Consider the following 17,698-nt stretch of genomic DNA (forward strand, 5'->3'; position numbering starts at 1 on the left):
AAAGATTTTCTATTGGGTTCAGGTCTGGAGACTGGCTGGGCCACTCCAGGACCTTGAGATGTTTCTTATGGAGCCACTCCTTAGTTGCCCTGGTTGTGTGTTTCAGGTCGTTGTCATGCTGGAAGACCCAGCCACGCCCCATCTTCAAAGCTCTTGTTGAGGGAAGGAGGTTGTTGGCCAAGATCTCGCGATACATGGCCCCATCCATCCTCCCCTCAATATGGTGCAGTCGTCCTGTCCCCTTTGCAGAAAAGCATCCCCAAAGAATGACGTTTCCACCTCCATGCTTCACGGTTGGGATTGTGTTCTTGGGGTTGTACTCATCCTTCTTCTTCCTCCAAACACGGCGAGTGGAGTTTAAATCAAAAAGCTCTATTTTGGTCTCATCAGATCACATGACCTTCTCCCATTCCTCCTCTGGATCATCCAGATGGTCATTGGCAAACTACAGACGGGCCTGGACATGCGCTGGCTTGAGCAGAGGGACCTTGCGTGCGCTGCAGGATTTTAATCCATGACGGCGTAGTGTGTTACTTATGGTTTTCTTTGATACTGTGGTCCCAGCTCTCTTCAGGTCATTGACCAGGTCCTGCCGTGTAGTTCTGGGCTGATCCCTCACCTCTCATGATCATTGAGGCTCCACGAGGTGAGATCTTGCATGGAGCCCCAGACCGAGGGAGATTGACTGTTATCTTGAACTTCTTCCATTTTCTAATAATTGTGCCAACAGTTGTTGCCTTCTCACCAAGCTGCTTGCCTATTGTCCTGTAGCCCATCCCAGCCTTATGCAAGTCTACAATTTTGTCCCTGATGTCCTTAGACAGCTCTCTGGTCTTGCCCATTGTGGAGAGGTTGGAGTCTGATTGATTGAGTGTGGACAGCTGTCTTTTATGCAGATAACGAGTTCAAACAGGTGCAGTTAATACAGGTAATGAGTGGAGAATGGGAGGGCTTCTTAAAGACAAAACTAACAGGTCTGTGAGAGCCGGAATTCTTACTGGTTGGTTGGTGATCAAATACTTATTTCATGCAATAAAATGCAAATTAATTATTTAAAAATCATACAATGTGATTTTCAGTATTTTTGTTTTAGATTCCATCTTTCACAGTTGAAGTGTACCTATGATAAAAATTACAGACCTCTCGGTGCTTTGTAAGTGGGAAAACCTGCAAAATCGGCAGTGTATCAAATACTTGTTCTCCCCAATATGTATGTATGTATATATATATATATGTATATATATATATATATATGTATATATATATATATATATATATATATATATATATATATATATATATATATATATATATATGTGTATATGTGTATATATATATATATATATATATATATATATATATATATATATATATATATATATATATATATAATGAAATGTGTATATATATATATATATATATATATATATATATATATATATATATATATATATATAATGAAATGTGTATATATATATATATATATATATATATATATATGTATATATATATATATATATGTATATATATATATATATATATATATATGTATATATATATATATATATATATATATATATATATATGTATATATATGTATATATATATATGTATATATATATGTATATATATATGTATATATATATGTATATGTATATATATATGTATATATATATATATATATATATATATATATATATATATATATATATATATATATATATATATATATATATATATATGTATATACATACATATCATGATAATTCGAAAATCTCTTGGGCCTGATATATTCTACTGGATCAGGAATTGCGTGGCGGATGCATGCGCTCTACCGGGTTCCCTTCCAGTTTAGTGTGATTTCTCCTTTAGAGAGTCGTTCGATGTTTGGACAGTATGCTGTCGTTTTCATTTTCAAGCAGGACTTTAAACCCACCTCGTTCAATCGGTTACTCAGTGTGCTTTTTATGAAATTCATACTTGAAAACACTTGCTCGCTCATGTAAGTCGATCCGAAGAAGGATAGAATGCCAAATGTATATATCTCCATGCTATCTATCTTCATCAACAATAGTTGACAAAATATCTTCTCCCATTGTTTGGCCTTTGAGGGGCAACAATTCAATTAGCTCCTCTCGGGGTCCTTCGGAATTCACGTACCTGCCGAGAAGAGCAACCTGTGCAATGTCATCAACATCACACGACTCGCCACAAGCAATAGAGAAGCCCGAAGCTGAATTGATGTCCTTAATCGGCTGACTGTTAATGGCTGTTGCCATTTTTATTGTTCTGTCCATCACCATCTTTGCAGACAACGGCATGTCTCTAATTTTTTTGAACAATTTCGTTTTTGTTTTTGAAATTATTGTACAGCTGCTCTGATACTTTGAAAAAGCACTCTTTCATATATTCACCATCTGTGAATGGCTTTCCTTGTTTCACAATCTCTTGAGTTGCCACATAACTAGCGGTAGTTGTGCTACTCGGTGATTTCATCCATTTCGTGAATGTGTTCTTACTTTGGTCTGCTTTGTGCTTCAGCTCCTCCATGGCTCTCTTTCTGGCATCTCCAACTGGGATACTTTTTGGCAATGTCGCGTGTTTTTTTAGAAAATGCCTCTCGAGATTGGATATTTGTTGTTGTTGGTGAATTTCTCATGGCAAATAAGGCATAAAGGAAGCCCAGTCGAACTTGATATGAGCGCGAATGATTCAGTCCATTCATTTTGAAATTCTCTGTTTTCCTCTTCTTTGAAGCCATTTCACACTTGACCTTCACACGGTACCACTGATGAATGTTGCAAACTTGTTTCTTGAAAATAATTAAAAGCTTCCAAACGGTAATGCAGTATCAGTATTCATCAATACAGTTCAGATCTGGAACAACAATACACACACACACACACACACACACACACACACACACACACACACACACACACACACACACACACACACACACACACACACACACACACACACACACACACACACCTTTTCTTGGACGTGAGAATTTCATTCTGAAACCCTCTTGAACATCCCTCATAACTCGCAAGTCAAGCCTCCAAGTCAAAATCCTTGGATTGTTGTGCCGTAGGCAGTCTATGATATGACAACCAATCCTTCTTTTCAGCACAATTGCCACAACAAAACAATGAGCAAAAACTCACCATTTTAACTCCTATTTTAACAAATGTAAATCCAATGATGCACTCAGCACGTGTAGTTTCTTTTTGTTTGTTGCTACTCCAAGATGGCGGACAGCAAATGCGGTGAGGTCACATGCACGTGCCCCCTCCGTTTAAGGGGGAGTTATCAAAACAACATCTCGTTTGTTATTAAGATGCAAGTCGTTCATGACGGGATTTTCGCTTACATGCCCAGTGAGGATCAGGGCGTTCCTAACTTTTTAGAAGGGGGGGGTTTGAATGGTAAACTGAGGCTGCGAAACAGGTTGAAGTAATAATATTGCCGACAAGATGGCGAAAATAACAGCGTAATGGAGAGCAAGGTGTACGCGGAGCACAACGTGTACGTCTTGCTCGCAGAATTCGCAGGTAATCGGATGTATTTTCCTGTTTATCACTCCACCAACGTTCTCAAGTATTATTTTATCTTTTCACGACACTCACAAAGATTTTTCTGAAAATTAATTTATAATGAGAAAAAAGGGGATTTTAATGGATCAGGCTTGGGAGCCACACTTCAGTCTTTAAAGAGCCACAGGTTGCCGACCCCCGGGTATAAGCTATACTTAATACTTTCAAAATTGATTTTTTTTCCCATTTATTTGCTTCTTTGAGGTATGCGCATTTGCTTCTGAGTTGTCACACCTGGTTTGAATCGTGGCCCAGCTATAAACTGTCAACCTGGTGTTTTTTTTCAGGCAGGGAGATGCATCAATGTGTGTGCTGCCCCTCGAATGGACTTTAAACTAGGTGTCCCATCTGCTGGCATTAGTTTTTGTATGTTAAGGATCCCACAGTTTCCTTCGTGAAGATTCGAGGAAGGTTATTGCTGGAACCCTGGCCAAATTCAAAATTCCTGCATGGACTGTGGGTTACAACTTACAAGTGGTCTGGTCTTCTTGGAGGTTCCTTCTTACTATTGCAAAGTATGGTTGCTGTTTGGTCAGCAAGTTTTGCACTATCAATAATTTGACCAGGTGGTTCGCATGTTTCATTGTAACGGTGTCCTTTGGATAGAAGGCAACCAACACACAGCTTTCCACTGAGCCATTTGTTGATGAAGTAAGAATTCTGACACTGCACTGCATTTCGGTTCTGCGACCTCTTTCAGCAGTGCGTGGCCTTCCACGATGCACGGATTTCTAGGATAACATTAGCTGCTCTATGATTGGCTGGAACAGATCATAATATAACCTATGGATATTTTCTGCTTTGCTCATCCTCTATCTGCAGAGATAGTCATGAATTATAAGTAAAGTATTTTATCAATGCTAATGACGGATAGGATATCGTGGTACTCAAGCTCTTATGAGGACATGTTGCAGAAATAATTGCTCTTTAACCCTTTGAACCCTCGTGGCCGTTTTACCAGCTGCTACTCAAACCTCCATATACCCGAGCAATCGGATTTTTTTCCAGGGAGCCCAGGTTGGGAGAGCCAAAAGTTCAAGGAGCTCAGGGTTTGAAGGGTTAACAAGGATGAGGGAGAGTACGGGAAGCAATAGAGAAGAGGGGTATGTACATGCATGCATGCACATTCTCCCATTCTTATAAGGATGGAAGGAGAATATGGATGAAGAATGTGAGAGTGATGGGAACGATATGGGGATCAGGTTCCATACTCAGAGGCCTGCTTGGAAAAAAACCTCACAGGACGTGACCTGGTATATTTTGAGCTTGTTTTTCATTTGGCGTTCACAATGTCCAATGATATTTTATTTCATCTTGAGCTACGTCAGTACAATATGAAAGATTATCCATAAATAGCCCAAGTGAGTTCCATGATGAAGAGATAAGCTTAAAAATGATCTTCCACCAGGAGAGCTGGGTATAAATTCATGTGATTGATTTTTATCTTGCACTGGTACTGCAATAGTCACATCACAAGGCTTTACTCATTTGTTTATTGCATGATGAAGCAACTGCAATCATACATATATATATATATATATATATATATATATATATATATATATATATATATATATATGTATGTATATATATATATATATATATATATATATATATATATATATATATATATATATATATATATATATATATATATATAGTTGTATTTTCTGTCTGTCTGTCCATAGATAGAATCGGTCCAACCGGTAGTGACCCCATCATATTGCAGAGCCGTGGAATCCTCTTGGCAAATAGAGATGCAAGAAAACATTTTCAAACCAACAGGGTAGACGGTTCAAGGTGGGGGGAAGAACCTGATAATCTCTGTATCTCACCCGGTGTTTGGCAGTCTTACAAATCATCTTTTTCATCGCCAAGCTCACAATTCTGGGACCCAACAACCAGACTCAAAATGACTATCCAGAGACACTGCAGTCGTCCTTCTTGTGTAGTATTTCCTTATTGTATCGTATTATTGCCTGTTTTGCCTGTTATTTTACGTTGCATATAGTATATATTGTATTAATCGTTACATTATAACCTCACCTGGAACGTAGATCCGGGAGCTTACAGGATGGCACGTCATCAGTCCGTCCATCCACAAATACTTGCAACATCTTCTCTGAAACTGCACATACGATTTCGATGAAACTTTACCACCACATTCAACACCATGCATGCACCACAGTTTGTTCATTGCATTTAAAAAAAAAAAAATTGGGCCCTAAGGGGGTCGACACTGGTTTCCCCCAAAAATAGGTATTTGCTTTCTTCTCAGAAACTATACATGCAAAACTGATGAAACTTGACAACAATCTTCATCACCCGTGATGTACCAAAGATTGTTCGCACTATTAAAAACATTGGGGTCCTCGGGGATTTACGGGGGGTTGCCCCCGAAAATAGGTGTTTGCTTTCTTCTCAGAAACTACACACATAATTCCAATGAAACGACTCCCACCTTCATCACACATGATGTGCCAACGTTTGTTCACACCATAAAAAAAAACGAGGTCTAAAGGGATTTAAGGGGGCTTGCCCCTCAAAATACGTATTTGCTTTCTTCTCTGAAACTTTACATTCAATTTCAATGAAACTTGATTGCAACCTTCATCACCTGCAATCTACCAAAAGTTTGTTCACAACATTAAAAATAAATAAATGAATAAATAAACAAATAAAAATTGGAATCCGGGGGAGGACGAATGAGGTTGCCTCCCAAAATAGGAATTTGCTGTAACATTGGTTCATTGGTACATTTTACTGATTCCATCCCACATTGACTTCCTGCTCAGTATCATTATTCTACCAGGTGAGCACCCAGGGGTATTGCCCCTATTTTTAGCTCACCTGGAACGTTGTTCCGAGGAGCTTATGGGATTGTGCGTCGTCTGTCTGTCCGCCCGTCCACAAATACTTACAACTTCGATGAAACTTGACCATGACCTTCATCACCCATGATGCACCAAAGTTTGTTAATGCTATTTTAAATTAAAAAAAAATTGGGGTTGGGGTGAAAGGGGAGTTATGGGGTTGGGGGGGGTTTCCCCCCCCCCAAAAAAAAAATAGGTATTTGCTGTAACATTGCTTCTTTGGTACATTTTACTGATTCCATCCCACATTGACTTCCTGCTCAGTATCATTATTCCACCAGGTGAGCACACAGGGGTATTCCCCTATTTTTATTTTAGGGATGGTTTCACATGGTCATTTATTGTGACCATCCCATCCTTGTTTACATACTTTTTGGAGTAACATCCCCCTATATCCTTTGGAATTAAAACATTTTTTTTATTACTTCTATAATTCATAACAGCAATTTGAAAATACTAGTACAGGCCCGTAGGGGCGGGCCCATAGGTGAGTGCCTGTAGATGAGTGCCATTATGTGCAGCCTCTCTCTCTCTCAAACCTTGAAAAGGCACATCCGCGGGTCCCCAGCAATATTCCTGGCAAGTTTCAATCGTGCAAAATAAATAATAAATAAATAAACATTAATTGTGATGTCATTCGTGATGTCATAGCACCGTGTCTTGTCATTGGTCGACAGATAAATGGCCGTAACTTGGGAACCGCATGTCCGATTAATATCAAACCTGGAAAAGCACATCCGCGGGGCCCCGGCAATATTCCTGGCAAGTTTCAATCAGATCGGACCGTCGATCGTGCAAAAAATTAAAAATAATTAAAAAAAAATGAATAAATAAATGAACATTAATTGTGACCTCATTAGTGATGTCATAGCACCGTGTCTTGTCATTGGTCGACAGATAAATGGCCGTAACTTGGGAACCGCTCGTCCGATCGACATCAAACCTCGAAAAGGCACATCCGCGGGGCCCCGGCAATATTCCTGGCAAGTTTCAATCCGATCGGACCGGCAGTCGTCGAGAAACGGCGGTCGCAGAAAGACAGACAGACAGACAGACACACAGATTGCTGGAATTATAGATAGATAGATTTTTGTAAGTGATCGAGGCAGCAGTCTGTTGTCGATACATTGCCCGACTTTAATTTTTTCTGTCTGTAAAAAATATAATTTCCCCGTAGGCTTGGATTAATTTGAAGCAACTTTTACTTCGTTTTTTTTCTATCCCAGGAGCATTTGCATGTTCCAGAACGGGACAAATAGACAGCATTAGCATATTACATAGCAAGTGTCATTAGCCTCACACTCTCATGATGTCTCTCCAAAAGAACCATCTGAAACCCACCACCCATCTACTTTCTGAACAATCCTCTTGAAGAATTCCTTTCATTCAAGCTTCTGGGTCTCACTATCTGCCATGATCTTTCCTGGGAAAGCCAAATTTCCAAGCTGGTCTCCAAATCAGTGATTCTGGAGGATTCTTGGTCTTCGTGCGGTGCCACCAACACTGATCAATCTGATGTCTGAACTCTACTCTGGTACTGAGAGTGCTGTGAGATGTGGTGGTACTATCTCTGACTTATTTCCAGTTGTTACTGGAGTTCATCAGGGGTGTGTACTGGCCCCCACATTTTTCAGCACTTATATGGACTGGATTTTGCAGATGATGCAGTCATCTTTGCGGAGACTCTAGATATCCTTTTGCAGGCCCACGAGGTGCTGAATGAGGAGTCGGAGCTGCTGGGATTACAGGTTTTCTGGGTCAAAACGAAGATCCAGTCTTTCAATGACATATTGGTTGCTGCTATCCTGTCTGTACCTGTTTGTGGAAAGGATGTTGAGGTCACGGAGAGATTCACTGACCTTGACAGTGATATTCAGGTCTCTGCTGGCTGTGAGACAGAGGTCAACAGACGTCTGGGTCGGACCTGAGGAGTCATGGATTCACTCGCTCATGGGGTGTGGTGCTGCCGGTACCTGTGCGGGAGGCCAAAAGTCTGAGTCTTCAGGTCCTTGGTGCTTCCAGGTCTTGCTCTATAGATGTGAGACTTGGACTCTGACCAAGGATTTGATAGGGAGACTCAATTCCTTTGGTACCAGGTCTCTTCGGAGAATCCTTGGCGATTGCTGGTCAGACTTTGTGTCCAACAAGCAGTTGCTGAGAGAGACTCAAATGAGATTTTTTACCTGCATAGTCCGTGAGCGTCAGCTGCGGCTGTATAGACATGTGGCTCATTTTCCTGATGCTGATCCTGCTCACCGGATTCTCTCAGCGGGGAGCCTCGTGAGTGGAGGAGGCCAATTGGCTGACCACGTGCCTCGTGGTTGCAGCAGGTTGATCGGCATCTCAAGGATATTGGGATGGGCCAGGAATCTGCCTGGGGGATGGCCAGACGGATGGAATACCGGCAGACAGTGGATGCAGCAACGTGCTGCTATGGCGCATCCACCCCAATCCCACCTCCTTAAAATTTCCGTGTTTTGACAACTATATGGACCATATATAGGTAACTGACAGCTGTCTCAATTGCTCTTTCAAATAAAATAAAATAAAAATCCGGGTTATGTGCATGAAGCATCAACACACTGACTGCTTATGATTCAAAACACCTCATTGCACTGTAAAACGTGGGGACAGGAATACTGTCCTGTAGAGTGGGGACTTTTAATACCTTCTCACACCTGGAGCGGCGCTACACGATGCACATTTACATAGAGAATTGCGTCCCTCTCCCCTCCCACCCCCAAGACCTCCGGAAAAAATAAAAACACCCCTATACACTAATTGGGGTAATGCTGATCCTATGTCGCAACTCTGGATGTAATTTGCCCAGAACTGTAGGAAGAGTACAACGACAAATACACAAACAAACACAAACACCGGTCCATGAATTATTATAGTAACGATACTTGAACACTGTTGAACACAAATCACCTTTTTGGCACTTTCAAAACCCTTCCATTTTGCGGTACTTGGACAAATATTGTGGTATTTTACGTCATCACGACCAATCAAATTATCTGCTCGTAGACCCTCTCCATGTCCTTGTTTCTCAACACAATGCGCCTCCATGGAGTAATGTGTTCTATGAACTCGCTAGGTGGCGATGTAGTGAGGAAATATTGGTATTTATATGAAATAAAGTGAAAATTTTGACAGTGATCACATCTGGTTATTCTCATTAAAAATAAATTTTTGGTGGAAACTTGAGTTTAGTTTCCCTTTATTGATTTGCTGCATCAACTCATCTATGTGGCACCTTAATAAACAGTTGCTCATGACAATATTAAGAAGTGTGTGTGTGTGTGTGTGTGTGTGTGTGTGTGTGTGTGTGTGTGTGTGTGTGTGTGTGTGTGTGTGTGTGTGTGTGTGTTATTAAAGCTCATCGAACAGTCTATATTGGGCTGCACGTCCCATCTTCACGAAGATCTCGCCGTCGCCATCGTCGTCATGGGCACCGACGACATCGGCACCATGAACTGGAGCCAGAAGCACAGGATGAACCTGAGCCCTCAGCCCATGGTATGTGAATTATACGCTTTGAACGTAGTCATCTCAGTTAATTGGTAATTATGATAAATTTATTTTTCGAGCTATTCCTCCGAAGTTTTGCAATGTTTTAAGCTGAAGATAGTGCTGCATCTTGCTCTGTTCCTCATGTACAGGTGAAAATTGCAAATCTTCTCCCCACCATGGGGGAGGGGGAGGGGTGCAGGGGATTTATTTTGTGCCAATGACCTGACCCTGGGTACCCCCAACACGTATGCAATATTTGGTGGGGATCAGCCACGCCATTTTGGATCTTATAAGGTTTAGATGTATATGCAGAGAATTGCTTCATTTTAGTGTGATTATATTTTCAGGAAAAAGATAAAGTAACATTAAAAACCCTCCAAGTAACAAATATAGTTTCGTAGTTCTTTATCATAAAACATAATACCACATATTGAGCACACCTTTCATCAGAGTGCTTTGTTATGGGTACTTGGCTTCAGCAAAGTCAGCCATGCACACTTTCCAGTGTGACCACTCCTCATTTTCATAACTGCCAAGGTGAGCCAATGAAAAAAGCCAAGAATTCACAAGGTTTCGGAAAAACGATGATAATAGAAAACCTATACGCCAAGAAAACTTATAGAAAACCAAGACGCCAAGGTGAACAACGAATAGCCAAGATCTTGTGAAAAAAGTCAAGGAGTGGTCACACTGACACTTACTCCAATTACAACCAAATAGAAAGCTGATCAAAATCTCAGAGTTGCATCACCCTTTTTGTTGCTCCGCCAAGGGACAGGAAAAAACATGGTGTTTTTAGATATCAGGTTAAACTACTCAGATGGAATTCAAATAATGATTATACGTGTAAATGAGTTGATAATTGTGATAAAAACAAAAAAAAAACATTTCAATCAGAGTAACATAAAATTAGTTGATAATTGTAAGCATTTATTACCTCTGCCACCAAAGGTGGGTACTTCTGTTTGTCTGTCTATGAACAGGATATCTTAAAAAGTTATGGACGGATTTCGCCGAAACTTGGTGGAAAGGCTGGGTGTGGGCCAAGGACGAATTGATTACATTTTGGTGAAGATCGGATCTGGATCCGGATACTATAATTTTTTGGTGATTCTTCACATTTGAAAGATAAGGCCAAAATTTTATATAGCATGATGTTTTAAAAAGTTGTGGTCAGGTTATGACAAAACTTGGTGGATGAGTTGGGTCGGTGACAATAACAAGTCGATTAGATTTTGGTTCAGGTTCAGATCCAGCGTATCAGTGGGGTACAAAATGTAAACTTTTCAGCCTGGCTCCCTGGTATGCGCTCCACCGAGTGCCGTTCTAGTCAATTAACTCTTGCTGTTAATAAATGTTGTGTGGGCTGGGAGGATAGCCCAGAGGTGTGCGCACTCACCTCTGGTCTGTCTCGTCTGTGTTTGAATCTCAACCCAGCTATAAACTGTCATTCTGGTGTTTCACATGCAGGGTTATTAATCAATGTTTGTGACACAATCTCTCGAAGACATGTTAACTTGAGCACACAATCGCTCACATGAGCTAGTAGACATTAAAGATCCCATGGTGTGTTATTTGACAATGAACACCTGACCAAATTTCAAATAAGAATGGCACTTGGTGGAGTGCATACCTCCATCAGGATATTAAAGTCCAAGGTATTGGTAGGAATTGAACCACCAATCCCTCACATTTGGAAAAGACAAGTCTAACCACAATGCCACTGAGTATCTGGTAACTGCTGAAAGAAAGCATGACTCTTTCTTGGCAGTAATCAATTGAAAATGAGTTTGAGTGGCATGACTTTAATTCGATGACATGACTGTTAACATGACTTTAATTGGAGTGGCATGATGAAGTATTTTGTCATGATTCACCTCAAAGGACTAATATGATTTGGAATAATTAATACTTCAAAATTAACTTTCTTGTCCATTGTTTAAAAGAGGACATTTCTGTTTGCCATTAATTTAAACGTGCTTGGTTTGTTCTTATATCCACGCACCTTCTTCAGTGAAATTAATTTGCGAACTACAACGGCACTCGGTAGAGCGCATCCCTCTGCCAGGCTGAACAGTTCACAAATTGTAGCTCGTTGATCTGCCGGATCTTTGTCACTTGCCCAACTAATCCACCAAGTTTTGTCAAAATCCATCCAAAACTTTTCGAAATATCATGCTGTACTGCATATTGCTTTTGGCCAGATCTATCAAATGTGAAGAATCACTTTAAAAACTGGAAGGGCACTCAGTGGAGTGCATATCTCCGCCACATAATGCCTGATCCATGAGAACATATCTGGTCCAATACATTTTTGAAATATCGTGCTATATATCGTTTTTGGCCTCATCTCTCAATGGTGAAGAATCACTTTCAAAATTAAATAATCCTCGAATCCAAATCCGGATTTGGATCTTCACCAAAATCGAGTCAATTCGTCCTTGTGACACACCCAACATGTCCCTCAAGTTTCATCCGAATCCGTCTGCAACTTTTTGAGATATCCTGTACACAAACAGACAGAGAGGGGTGAAAACATAACCTCCTTCACCTTCGGTGGCGGAGGAAATTATCGTATCCAAATCCGGATCCGGATCTTCACCAACAACGAATAAATTAGTACTTGTCACACACCAAACTTGTCCACCACGTTTCGTCCGAATCTGTCCATAACTCTTTGCGATGTACTGCTCACGGTCAGCATACATAACCTCCGTCCACCTCCATAAAAATGTAAAAGTGTTTGAACATGCAGTGCCCTTTTATGCATGTGGATGAGGAGGTGTAATGAGTACGGTTATTACATTCGATGTTTCTGCTACTAAGTTTAGTTTCCATGCAAGTTTGTTGGATTGCGCCACAAAAGCTCATCCGTTATTTCTGTGTTTCCACGAGATGAATATGTGCTAAGTATGCTACCCCTACTTGGTTGCCCAAGCAGAGGAACTACATTGAAACGCCATCAAAATTTGTTACAGTAGTTGCCTCTGTGCATTGCATTTGTTGTCTGCATTACATGTAATGTCTGGTTAAGGTTATTTAATATGTAAGAGTTGTGGGTCTTTTGGAGAGGTTGTGGCATGTTTGTGAGGAAGAGGAATTGTTCTGTTTCTGCAAGCCTATGTTGAGAGCAGTGCCCAGTGTTGCAACTTGCAATGTGTAAACAAAGCATCCAATGTCATACAGTACATATTAGGAAGGAGGGGTCAGTGTGCTCGGCGATGGCGTGTAACTTCGGACCCATGTGTTTGGTTATGCTGTTGTTTGAATAAACTTGTACGTTTATTTCTGACTTCTTGAACCTTTAACATGGCGTAGTCGGCAAAAGTAACATGATGCGCAGCTCTGGGCGTGATCATCAGTCCCAATCCAAGCTGATAACGGCGGATTGCAGTGGATTGTGTTTCGATTTCCCGTTGGTTTTCATCGTTGGCTGGAAGGGGATTTCTCATGTGCGTGTCTGTTTCACTTCCAAGTGAGTACGTTTGACACACAGACATGCCTCCCAAAGAGAAACTTACTACCTCATCACACATCTCGATCGTACGCGAGCTCGTGAGCAGTTAACAACTCTTCGTTACTGTCTGACACCGGGCAATGAGGTCAGTCCTCAAGAATGTCATTGATATCGATTTCACATCGGACATGCTTTCCGTCGAGAATGTACTCGCCAGCATTGAAGCACATCTCCGAGGACAGCGCCACATCGTGCACGATGTGGTTGATTTTCATGAGCAGCACCAGGGAGATGGAGAGACCTTCGACTCGTTTTATTGAGCACTAAAGGAAATTGCTGCCAATTGTGATCTCTCATCCCTGACTGTCGAGCAACAGTTTGTTATTCGGATCATCACTGGCATATCTGATTCAGAGGTGCATCGTAAGCTTGTGGCTGAGAGAGATCTGACACTACAACATACTCTGGACATGTGTCGCAGCAAGGAAGCCAGCAGGAAGTCTGATGATCTGATGTCCGGACGTCAATCCCGAGCTGTCATCGCGAAGAACTATCGTCGACCATTTTGTCGTCACAGTCAGTCCCGATTCAAGACCACCAAATGGGGAAATTGCGGGCGCAATGCCCACAGTCACTCGAAGAGCTGCCAGGCTTGTGATAAGAAGTGCCAGAAGTGCAGAACCATGGGTCGCTTCGTGTATGTCGAAAATCGAAAGTTGACGAGTCTGCATGGAAGACTAGACAGTGCACTGACAACAAGCAACCCCCGGCTGTATTGGCAGATTGTCTTGATCGCTGATGTGTTCCACACATTGCAGAGGAAGCAACATTCACCATGGATTCACATAGACATTGTTGACTTTGAGGGTGATTATGTTGGGACCCTGGAGGCACTCCTGGACACTGGGGTGAGGCAACTATAACTGGTCCTGCACACCTGCAGCAACTTGGCATGCATCCAGATAACTTGGATGATGGCGACGATCTACGAGTGATGATGGTGATACGAGAGTGATGGTGAACGCTGATGGTGCTTCAATGAAGTGCATCAGTACTCTTCATTGTTTCATCCATCTTGGGGATAAGTCTGTTTGTGAAACTGTATATGTGTGCGATGGGGTCTGAATATCCTGTCTGCCATTCTATTTGTTGAACGACTCGGCGTGGTGCAACTGCGGTGGACCATTCGATGAAGCGGGTTATATGAAAGCACAGTCTGTACAACACTGCACAGTCAGCCAATCCGATGATGACTCACACACCATGTCACCAACGAACTCCATCACGTGGGATTTTGGCAACATACCTGCATGCCGTGCACGGCAACAACGATCGCAGGTTTGTGATCATCTGATGGCGAAATTTGAGACGTTTTTACCACAGACGATAGCATCTGACCTATGAAGGGTGGTGCTATGCATATTAACCTGAAGGATGACGCAGTACCTTTCCAGATGCGGAAGGCGTGCCCACTCCCACTGGCTTGGCATGATCAGGTTAAGCCAAAACTCGATGACATGGTGAACAAGGGTATAATTTTTCCAATGGGAGGCAAACCTTCAGATTGGTGCCACCCACTTGTGGTTGCCCTAAAACATAATGGTCACATTTGCCTGTACATGGATTTGTGTATGTTTAACCGCCATGTCAAGCGCCCTGTGTACCCCCTCATTACACCTTCTGGGGTGGTCTGACATGTGAAGAACACTCGTTTCTATTCTGTGTATGATGCAACTCAGGGATACTGGCAAATTCCTCTGGATGAGGCCAGCCAATCCCTCACCATGTTCATGACAACGTGAGGTCGGTTCAAATACTTTTGAGCTCCATTGGGCCTCACCGCGAGTGGGGATGAATATTGTTACAGAGGTAACATCGCTCTTGATGGGATCCAAAATACGGTCTGGGTCGTCGATGATATGCTAACCTATGGACCGACATTCGATGAACATGTTCAACATGTTTGGAATGTACTTTTCTGATGTTGTGAACATGGCATCACATTGAACCCACAGAAATTTCACTTCGCTCAGGGCAGTGTCAAATTTTGTGGCTACATCATCAATCGCGATCGCGAATCGGCACTGCATCGGATCCAGCCAAATTGAGTGCCATTGCGGATTTTCCTACACCTACCAACGTCACCGACTTGTGATCATTCTTGGGTTTGGTTCATCAGTTGGATAGTTTTTGCCACTGAGGTTTCGACTGCATCCGATCCACTCCATAGCTTCCTGAAGAAGGGATCAGTATTCGATTGGACCACCGATCATGATGGCGCATTTCTTGCTAACAAACATGCTCTCACATCACCACCTGTTCTTGCGCATTTCGACTCGACTCTTCATTCCCTACGATGATACAGACCGATGTGTCTTGTCTTAACAGACTTGGGTTTGCATTGCTCCAGCAACACGGTGATCCATGGAAACTTGTTCAGTATGGGTCTTGTTATCTCAGTGATGTTGAGTCTCGTTATGCGATGATTGAGCTCGAAGCTCTGGCTGTAGTTTGGGCCATGAAGAATTGCTGCCACTGTCTACTATACTTGAATGGCTCAATCACCCCAGCAAGCTGGTACTCATTTTTGCCAACCTCGGAAGGATAACTAGTTGAGTCAACTCCACCTGGTATTAATTCAATGGCTGAGTGGGATTTGAACTCTGGACCCCCGGATCCAAAGCCTGCCACCCTAATCATTAAGCCAACCCAAGGCATTTCAGTGGATTACTCAACATCAATGGACCCACAACCCAAAAGTTTTATCCAGACTGTCAGTCAACACAGCAATGCAATATCCTTATTTAAACTTAATTAAAGTATTACAACAGATGAATAACTTTAACCATAAACCACTTTATATGATAATATATTAAGCGATAAACACTTTACCTTGTCGACATGTCCATTACACAGCACCTCCATCCAACCACTGACTCAAACTGTCATTCAAATATTCAAACTGTCTTTTCCGATTTTAACATACTGCACTGCGTATCTTAGCGACCACCAATAAATTATTTTAATGCTTATTTTTAATGTTTTAATAAATATTTTTTATTTATTTTATTGTCATATAAATACCCCAATGAATTAATACCATCTATAAATAAATAATGTGTTTAATGAATAAATTAATTAAAGAATTAATCTCACGAAAACAATTAATTCATTGTTATTATATCAAATGCAATGCAATTGGAACTTGTTAACACGAAAACCAACCAAACTTAAATAAAAGGTGACTATGGAGTTTAAAGACATTCCCACAAGACCTGATCAATCAGCCAAATATATTCTGTTTCACAAGATGGAAAAAACCTTCTCAATACGTTCCACAAAATCATCCTTTACTGAACAAATTATGGCAAATCGAAATAGATGAGATGAAAAGATATTGTAACCCATTTTGATTGGTACATTGCTTCCTGGAAAGGAGTACAAGACTACAGGGAAACTGAAATCATCAACTTTATGATATACACTTGTACTAAAACCATTCTGTCCACCTCCAACCAACACATCCAGATATGAGCAACTGTACAATCATTACCACTCCTGTTCGCAATCAGACTATCTGGATAAATCTTGCGAAGCTGCTTATCAAAAAAATTATAGTTAACCACACAAATATCATCTATATAACGACATGTTTGAGATAATATTTTAGCTAATCCTAATTTTTTTCCTCCTTCATCAGTTTCTATGCCTGGTGTTGGCTTCATGGTTAGAGTGGTGGTGGTCTTGGGATTCTCGCGTCCTGAATTCAAATCCTGCTCAGCTGTTGAATTAATACCAGGTGGGGTTGACTTAGCCTGTCATCCTTCTGAGGTTGGCAAAATGAGTACCAGCTTGCTCGAATGATGCAGCCATTCAAGTATCCTGTGCTGGAGTGGTGACCCATCCAGGATTGTGCCCAATAGCTGAGACTGCTTCGGCAGCACCTACACTCTGTACAGAGTATGGTCCCAATCGATTTTTGGATCAGTTTCTGCATCATTGAAAATTCACAGAAAATAAGAAAATTAAATTGTCTGCTAATAGGGGGCTGTAATTCCCACCCATGGGGATACACTTTACCTGTTGAAACATTATCTCACAAAAAGACACAAAAGTATTAAATTAAATATAATTTACATCATCCTGAAACTTCTGCTTCTCAAAACAATAAAAACTTGAGTATTTCTTTTTAGAAAAGAATGCTCTCTCAAACCTGACATATAAAAACTTATTAAAAGAGTTTAAAAAAAACCATG

General features: G+C 41.1%; 1 protein-coding gene across 4 annotated transcripts in view; it reads left to right on the forward strand.

Annotated features, from left to right (window-relative positions):
* Positions 1-17,698, forward strand: part of LOC147021607 (electroneutral sodium bicarbonate exchanger 1-like) — a 265,236-nt gene that overhangs the window by 36,241 nt on the left and 211,297 nt on the right. For all 4 annotated transcript variants that reach the window (XM_085891723.1, XM_085891721.1, XM_085891722.1 and 1 more), the window contains exon 3: positions 9,851-9,991. In XM_085891723.1, coding sequence (XP_085747849.1) covers positions 9,851-9,991 — 141 coding nt within the window. The remainder of the gene's footprint in view (positions 1-9,850; positions 9,992-17,698) is intronic.

The sequence above is a fragment of the Eptatretus burgeri genome, chromosome 8, assembly GCF_056783735.1.
Source record: "Eptatretus burgeri isolate ZD-2024b chromosome 8, Ebu_testis_v1, whole genome shotgun sequence".
NCBI classification, from domain to species: Eukaryota; Metazoa; Chordata; class Myxini; order Myxiniformes; family Myxinidae; genus Eptatretus; species Eptatretus burgeri.